The sequence below is a fragment of the Rousettus aegyptiacus genome, unplaced genomic scaffold (assembly GCF_014176215.1).
Source record: "Rousettus aegyptiacus isolate mRouAeg1 unplaced genomic scaffold, mRouAeg1.p scaffold_m13_p_5, whole genome shotgun sequence".
Taxonomy (NCBI): domain Eukaryota; kingdom Metazoa; phylum Chordata; class Mammalia; order Chiroptera; family Pteropodidae; genus Rousettus; species Rousettus aegyptiacus.
Window position 1 is genome coordinate 79,844,503 of NW_023416308.1, and position 8,766 is coordinate 79,853,268.

At 49.8% G+C, this 8,766-nt stretch overlaps 1 protein-coding gene across 1 annotated transcript; it reads left to right on the plus strand.

Moving 5' to 3' along the window:
• Positions 1 to 40: 40 nt before the first annotated feature.
• CCKBR (cholecystokinin B receptor) lies at positions 41 to 8,463 on the plus strand. Its single transcript, XM_016133530.2, has 5 exons — positions 41 to 1,006; positions 6,056 to 6,307; positions 6,471 to 6,720; positions 7,007 to 7,179; positions 7,353 to 8,463. Exons 1-5 carry the CDS (start codon positions 856 to 858, stop codon positions 7,889 to 7,891), a joined length of 1,365 nt encoding a protein of 454 aa, XP_015989016.2. The 5' UTR covers positions 41 to 855; the 3' UTR covers positions 7,892 to 8,463.
• The last annotated feature ends 303 nt before the right edge of the window (positions 8,464 to 8,766 follow it).

An 8,766-nucleotide genomic window follows, 5' to 3' on the forward strand; every position in this document is an offset into this window, starting at 1 on the left:
CCAAGTCAGACTCTTCCTGGGAGCAGCCCTTTCCCCTGAGTCAAATGCTGCTGACTCTCTCGTCGCATCTGCGCGCTCTGATGAGGGTTCCTTGGGAGCTTTGCGGTAGAAGCCCGGGTGGTGGGCCTGAGGTAGACGGTGAGGGGGCAGAGGCAGGTGCTACCCCAGCCCCGCGGTGAGTTGCTGCAGGGAACTACGGTAGTGATAGTGTCACGGTCACTGCTGCCACTGCAGCACAGTACGGTAACCGCAGCGCTCCGTGTAGGCTAAGGTGTCTGCGCCGAAGCCAGCGACCCTGCACGCGCGGCCCCCGGCTCGGTTGCCACCTCCACGTCCAACGACTAACCAGGGAAAGATGCTAGACCCCCACGGCAGCCGCACCCTACTCCACCCTTCTTATGCTCCCTCCCCGGAAACCCCCCTCCTCGCAACCTCTCCTCTCCATCCACCCCCAATCCCCACCCCGCCCTGACAACACACACGCACGCACACACACTCCCGAGAAATCCTTGGAGCCGGGGACGGCAGCGAAGGGGAGTGGGCGGGAAGGCAATCTCTAAGAGCGAAGAGATCTAGGGAGGGGGAGACCCTGGAAGGCAGTAACTCAGGGGGCAAGTCCTGAGCGGGGGAGGGGGCGGAGATCACCTGGTGAGGCAACTGCGGACCCGAGCGGGGGAACGCGAGTCCAGGCGGGGCTCGCGGCGGAGGAGCGGAGAGCAGGGGCCAAGGTGGAGGCAGGACCAGTCCCGGCGGGCGCCTCCGCGGAACTGCAGCGAGAGCAGGTGGAGCCGGCGCGGGAGCCGGCGCGGGAACCCGCCCGGCCGAGCCGAAGGAGGCGGCGGCCGGGCCGGGGCCATGGAGCTGCTGAAGCTGAACCGGAGCGCGCCGGGATCCGGACCCGGGCCAGGGGCTTCCCTGTGCCGCCCAGGCGGCCCCTTCCTCAACAGCAGCGGTATCGGCAACCTAAGCTGCGAGCCCCCTCGCATCCGCGGAGCTGGGACACGAGGTGAGTGCCTCCCTGAACCCTTTCCACAAGGTATTTCTCACTATACAACACTGATAGAGGGACCCCACTGCCTCCACACTGCCTCCTCAAATGCCCACACCATCTCCTCAAGACACTCCGTCAGTCCCTCAAAAGGTCCCCTGACCCATTTGTCCCCACAGCTCATAAAACTCCATCCCCAACTCACACTACCTAGTCAGAACCCACTTCTTACCCTGGTCCCCAGGTCACACCCAGAGCTTGTGGTCACCCCCAAAACACAATACCCTCCTCAACACACAGCCTCCTTCTTGCTTGACACGGGCGGGGGGGGGGGGTGAGGGGGGAGCGGAAGCAAGGACCTCCCCTTGCCAATTCTTTCCCCTTTACATCCAGTTCACAGAACTACAATGGAGAAGGAAAGATAGAAAAGAGGAAAGGCAAAGATAGGGCAAAGAAGGAAAATAGAAAAATAGAAAAAGATAGGGGCTGTTTGGGGACGGGTGCCCTCTAGAAGGCCTGCGTGGGAAGTTAGAGTTATAATGTTCTGTGTCATCCACCCCAACCTCAACCGTCTCCAAAGAGATCCTCAAACCTGAATTGTCTGGGTGCTGCTCCCCAGAGCTTCCTGTCTTCATTTCACTCATCCTCAAGTCCCCCTGCCTCCAAACTTGGAATTCTCCTCAAGGTACGAACCTTCTCTCTTTCTCTGTCTCCAAGTCCCTTCCAAGCCTCCTCTCCAACCAGCCTCTCCTTAGGTTTCACTTCCTTAGAGCCTGGCTGCCCCCTTCATCACCCCATTCCTTTATGCCACCACCACCACCCCCCCCCTTTAGACCACTTACATTGACCCAGCCCCCAAATAACTTTCACTCTTCCCATCAGCCAACATCTGCATTTTCTTGATGACCCAGCTCAGGATATATTCCGCCCCCCCCCCCCCAAAAAAAGAAGATATATTTTCCCCCCTTCCTGTACCTTTCCTTTCCTTAAATGTTTGTAGGGCATCTGCTATTATAGTCCCTAAGATAGGCACTGGGGACACAGGGATGAACTAGACCTGTCTGGGCCCTCATCAGTCCATAGTCAAGTGCAGAGAGGAGACAAAAACAATGGGAAAAAATCACAGTCAGCATGGGAAGTCCTACAAGAATATTGTCCAAGAACTTCACAGAAGGAACCTGGGAGATGGGTCTCGAAGCTGGAGTTTATTATGTAGAAAAGGAAGAAGTGGGATTCCAGGGGAGGAAATAGTGTTAAGCTTAAGGAAATTATTCTAAGTGCAAAAAAAGAACGTGGGAATAAATTGTAAGTCAGGTATTTTTTCACACAACAAAATAATGCATGCCTTCACAGACCACTTAGTTGTTTTTTTTTTCATTCAACAAGTATTTATTGGACCAGAGATTGTGCTAGACACCAAAACTAACACAGTTCCTATTTCTTGGAGCTCACAGTTTAGTGGAAGAGACAGATAAATAAGCAAGGAATTGCAGCACAAAGTGCCTTGAAAGGGCTGTGGGAACGCAGAAGAGGAACACCTATAACCTAGCCTAACCTTTATAAATCAAAGTTGGCCTCCTAAGGAGGTGAAGTATGAACTGAATAAAAATTTAATAGATGAGGGAAAGCCAGCCAAGTGAATGAGCAGAAAAGACAAAAAGCATTCCAAGCCAAAAGGAACAAACAATATGTGTAAAAGCCCAAAGTTTAAATCCATGGCACTTTCGTTCAGTGTGTTGTAGTTTCTGGGTGCCTGAAATATACACCATAAGAGAGGAATAATAAACACTCAGGATGAAGACCAGCCTAAAGAATTTATGAAGAGCCTTAGTGACCTGTCAATTTTATCTTGACAACAATGAGAACTACTGAAAGTTTCAATAGAACTGCCAGGATTCATTCTACAGTGTAGAGAATGGATTGGAAGATAAGACATGAAGGAAGAGGGGTGGGATGGAGTTGAGTGAACACTTTAAAAAGCTATTATATTACACTGGTCCCAGTGAAAGATGATGCTGGCTTAGACTAAGGTACTGGAAGTGGGAATGGACAGAAGTGGATGGATTTGAGAGGCACTTCTGGAAGTTGAATCAACAGAATTTAGCAATTTGTGAGAAATGGAGAGGGAAGAAGAGGTCAAGGGATGACATCCATGTATCTGGTTTGGATAATTGGATGGATATTGGTGTGATATAATTAAAAGGCTAACAAAAGAACAGAAACAGATTAGAAAGAGATTATATATTCAATCTGGAACCCACTGAGTTTAAATGCTAGTGAGATACCAGGTGGGTTTGCCCAGTAAACTGCTGAATCCATGGATCTGGAACCTAGGGGAGAGGCATGAGCTAGAAATAGACTTGAAAGGGCGTTGCCTAGAGTAAGTAATGGAAGTTATGAGAATAGATAAAATCATCCAAAGATTGTGTAGGATGAAAAAGAAAAGAGGTCCTGGGACAAGACCCTGAAGACCAATATTTAAAAGCCAGAAAGAAAGTCTATAGGGTTGAAGGTGCAGAAGGTAGCAGATACAGTGAATAGAGCAAAGGACCCTGAGAAAGAAGAATGTGAAGTTATTGAGCACAGGTGCAAGAATTGGCCTCTCATCCGGAAGTTGTTACTCACATACAGTGGGATGTTATGCAGGTTGTCAGAAGTTTTCCACAAAATCTGTTAGCCACACTCACTAAGATATTATCCACACAGATGCATGTTACCCAGGCTCATTCCAATGTTACCAGTTGAAATTTGGATATTACCCACACTATTCTGATGTAATCCATAGACTTGAGTGTTACCCATGTTCACTCGGATGCTACCCACAGAAAACCAGATGTCACCCACACTCACATTAATATTGCCCACATCATTTGGATGTCACTCACCCATCAAACACATTCACTTTCATTTTATTATCTGCACAAAATCAGATATTAGATTGAGTGCACTTATGTAATTGTCTCCAGATATTACTCTCACACATTCAGATATTACCCAGAAAGACTCAAATATTACCTATGTTCACTCAGGTGCTCAGTTATTTCATTCAATCAGATTAACACCTCACTTAACCATCTTAATACGTTAACATTGCGCTTCCATTCTCAAATATTATCCACACGTACTTGGGTATTACTTCTGTACTCAAAGAGATAGAGGCAGAGAGGAGAACTCATGCTCAAGTCTAGAGGCACAGACGTAAAGGATGGATGAAGAAGGACAAAGCAGGTGCATCTGTGTGCAGTGTAACATTCATTCCAGATTCATCAACAAGCATGTGTTAACAACTCCTACGTGCAGGACTTTATGCCAAGTGCTAGAGATATGCTGGAGAACAAGAGGATATTGCCCCTGTCCTCAAGAAGCTCATAGTCTAGTGAGGGAGACAGAATTAAATTAAACATCATCATAATACAGTGAGAAATGCCATGATAGAGATCAGAGAGAGGAAAAAGGAGGCACTGAGATTAAGATTTAATTGAGACAAGGAAGCAGCATGACAGAGCAAGGAAGCAGTAAGAGACAAAGCATTTTAGCGATCTGGAGACTTAGTTTCTACACTGATTCTGTCCTTTACTTGCTATATGCTCTGAGTAAGTAATTCTGCTGGTTTCAGTTTGGGTATCTCTTGTAAATAGCATTTACTTGATGTCTACAACAGCTTCTGAATCAGTTGGTTAGTGTTATGCAAAAAAAAAAAAAAAAAAAGTTCAATTCAAGGCCTAAGGCACACATAAGCCAATGTATAGGGGCTGCAGAAGAGGAAGTTGCAGCTCTGTGCTCTCCCCAGAACCTGAAGGATCTGCCTCTGCCTTCTCTTCCTTCAAGCCCTTGTCTCCCTCACGCAGAAGCCATGGGTTTGGGTGATTGGGCCAGTTCAATTCAATTCAGTTTTATTTGGGTCTGCTTGGCCTGTGATTTACAGGCCCAAAGATAAATCTGTCTTCCAATATGAATGGGGTCAGCCCTCTGTCTGGCCCAGCAACCCCAGAGTCCCTCCTGTGAGTTCCTACAGCACTTTGTGTATTTTTCAACCACACTCCTCATCACACTGTGTGGCAATTATCTGTTTATATCCCTGAGTTTCCTTCCTTTGTGTTCATCTCTGTTCTTAATATCTCACATAAAGAGAGTTCTCTGTAAATCTTTGTTGAGTAAGAATGAATGTTGAAAGATCATTAAAATACAAGGCAGAAAGTAAAAAGGGTTCTAACAGATGAATAAAGAACATGCATGGGTCTGAAGAAGGGGAGATTAACTCCAAATGAGATGCCCAAAAAGGCCTTATAGAAACGGAGGCACTTATCTGAGTTTTAAGAACAATGGTAAATAAGAATTCACCAGATACAGAAAACAAGTTTGTGATTGGAAGCAGGAGTTGGTGAAGAGCATTCCAGGCTGAGAAACCAACATGAGCAAGGGAGGAAGTCATGAGTGCACATAATGCCTTTAAGAAACTGAGTCATCTAGTGGCTCAAGTGGTTGCATTGCAGAGAGGAGGTAGAAGAAGGGAACAGGCAACTCAGAAAATCTGGATGACATGCTAAAGGGTTGAAGACAGTAAAGGATAGATGAAGGTGGGATTTTTTTTAGACTTTAATGTCATGATCTGACCTGTCAAATACAACAGAGAGGTCAAATAGAATAGACTAAGAAGTGACCTTTGGATTTAGCAATTAAAGCTTAGTGATCTTGGGAAGAAGTGCCCTAACAGTGATAGGGGGATAGATGGGGCACTGGATTGTAATGTGCTGAGGAGTGAATGGAAAGGTACAAATAATTCTTTCAAGAAGTTTGGCTATAAAGAGAAGGAAAGAATTGGAGTAAAGCTTGAAAAGAAACAGGCTTTCTTAAGGAAGAGTAGAGTTAGGCCAATTTAACTAAGCCTCAAAGGGTTAGAAGAGTAAAGGATTCAAGTTCACCAAGTGTGTGTGGGGGGAGGGGGGCTGGTGTTTTGGGGAAGCAGGGGATATGGCTGGATAGTGGGTGTTGGGGATAAGTAGGATAGGAGGGTCTGGCTGAGTGGGGGCCAGACCTCTATTGTCACCTCTCCCTTTTCCTATCCAGAATTGGAGATGGCCATTAGGGTCACCCTTTATGCAGCGATTTTTCTGATGAGTGTTGGAGGAAATGCGCTGATCATCGTGGTCCTGGGACTGAGCCGCCGCCTGAGAACTGTCACCAACGCTTTCCTGCTCTCACTGGCAGTCAGCGACCTCCTGCTGGCTGTGGCTTGCATGCCCTTCACCCTCCTGCCTAATCTCATGGGTACATTCATCTTTGGCACAGTCATCTGCAAGGCGGTTGCCTACCTCATGGGTACGTGAGACAACCGCCCTGCCTCCCTTGCCCCCTCCCTCCTTTAAAGTCTTTGCCTGATGTCTAGATGTTTCTCGTTGGGGGCTGGGGGGCGGGGGGGAGTCACACTGGCGAATGTGTAGTGCAGGTTTCCTAGGTGACCCCTTCCTCTTCCTTTGCTTAGGAGTGTCTGTGAGTGTGTCCACGCTAAGCCTAGTGGCCATCGCCCTGGAGCGGTACAGCGCCATCTGCCGACCGCTGCAGGCCCGTGTGTGGCAGACGCGCTCCCACGCGGCTCGTGTGATAGTAGCTACATGGATGCTGTCGGGACTGCTCATGGTGCCTTACCCCGTGTACACCGTCGTACAGCCCGCGGGGCCCCGTGTGCTGCAGTGCGTGCATCGCTGGCCCAGTGCGCGAGTTCGCCAAACCTGGTGAGGGTACCCCTTACCTATGCTTGGAAATTCCCTTCTCTATCTCCTTCGGATGCTTAGAACCATTCCCCCAGAATCTTCCTCCAGTTGCTCCAATTCCCTTTCCGCACCCAGCACCCTGGGATTCCCATTGCCCCCCCCCCCAGCACCTTCCCAGCAGCACCCCCACATCCTACTTCTACCTTTAGGGCCTGATCACCAGCTCTAGAAACATCAATCCCTGGCTCTTCATCAGTGATTATAGCTGGACAGAGACCCAAGTGATTGGTCTGTGCTCTGCCTCCAGGTCGGTACTGCTGCTCCTGCTCTTGTTCTTCATCCCGGGCGTGGTTATGGCCGTGGCCTACGGGTTTATCTCCCGCGAGCTCTACTTAGGGCTTCGCTTTGACGGTGACAGCGACAGCGAGAGCCAGAGCCGAGTTCGAAGCCAAGGAGGGCTGCCGGGTGGGGCGGGACCAGGTGGGTAAAATCTAGAAGGGGCAGGGCTTTGGAAAGGGGCAGGGGCAGAGACCGGGGTGGGTGTGGTGGAAACGTGTAAGAAGCGAGGCTGGAAATGGGGGGTCGGGCGGGAATTGGGCGGGAGGCTGAGAAGACCCAGCCTTCTGCTCTGAGTGCCCACCGTCTATGCTCAGGTCCCATCCATCCAAACGGGCGTTGCCGGCCGGAGACCCGTCTGGCTGGCGAGGATGGCGATGGGTGTTACGTGCAGCTTCCGCGCTCCCGGACTGCACTGGAGCTGTCTGCGCTGACCGCGCCCACTCCCGGGCCAGGGTCCGGCCCCCGGCCCTCCCAGGCCAAGCTGTTGGCGAAGAAGCGTGTGGTGCGGATGTTGCTGGTGATCGTTGTACTTTTTTTCCTGTGGTGGTTGCCAGTGTACAGCGCCAACACATGGCGTGCCTTCGATGGCCCTGGTGCTCACCGCGCCCTTTCCGGTGCACCCATCTCTTTCATCCACTTGCTGAGCTATGCCTCGGCCTGTGTCAACCCCCTGGTCTACTGCTTCATGCACCGTCGTTTTCGCCAGGCTTGTCTTGACACATGTGCCCGCTGCTGCCCCCGGCCTCCACGAGCGCGCCCCAGGCCTCTCCCAGACGAGGATCCTCCCACTCCCTCCATTGCTTCATTGTCCAGACTGAGCTACACCACTATCAGCACACTGGGGCCTGGCTGAGGGGTGGGGGTGCAGTGGGGGCTGACGCAGGACAGACCCCTTCCTAGAAGCAAGGACCCAGATGCACAAGAGACACAGGCGAAAACCGACACAAGATTCTTACATCCAACAGCATGGACTAAACCCAATGCACAGGAAAAGGTGGCTTACCTGACAAACCAGACCCTCTGACAAACCGCACAGGAAAGAAGACACACTCTTGATATGACACATAGAAACATGGCACTGACCTTGGACATACCCAGACAAAGTGTCCCTAGTAAGGAACTATCTCTCCACAGTGGGAACTATGACAGGGGTGACCTACCTCTCACACATATATAGTAATGGCATTGATTCTTTTAGGGCTCTGGACCCTGGCATGAAGCTGACTCCTGAGATGCCAGGATGCCCCCAGTTTGACCTTGCAGTGCCCTTCCCCAATCAGCACTGGAAACACCGACCTAATCTCGGTCGTCCCTGATCAACAGGCTGTTTTACACTGAAAAATCCCTTCATTCTTTTCCAATTATATATGTCCCTGCCCCCTCCTCCCTCACCCAACCTCTTAAAGAAACAATAAATAACGTGGCTTCCTCCTAAACTCCCTTTTTGTACTTTTTTGAGGCAAGCGAAAAGGTATGGGGTTTTGTGATCTTCCCTGTCAGGTCACCCCTGCCAGAAAGCCCATGGTTTGAGGCTAGATAAGGCTATGTGTATTCTCTCTGAGTTTTCATCCTGGACTCATCTGCACACCCGTGTCATAGGTAGTAGCTGGGAATGTGGGTGAGGGTGGGAAGTGGGATACCTATGACACATCATGAATCCAGAGCACATTCTCCTAAAGTGGTGCTGTTGTTAATATCTAATAGATGCTTATAAAATTTTAATGAAAA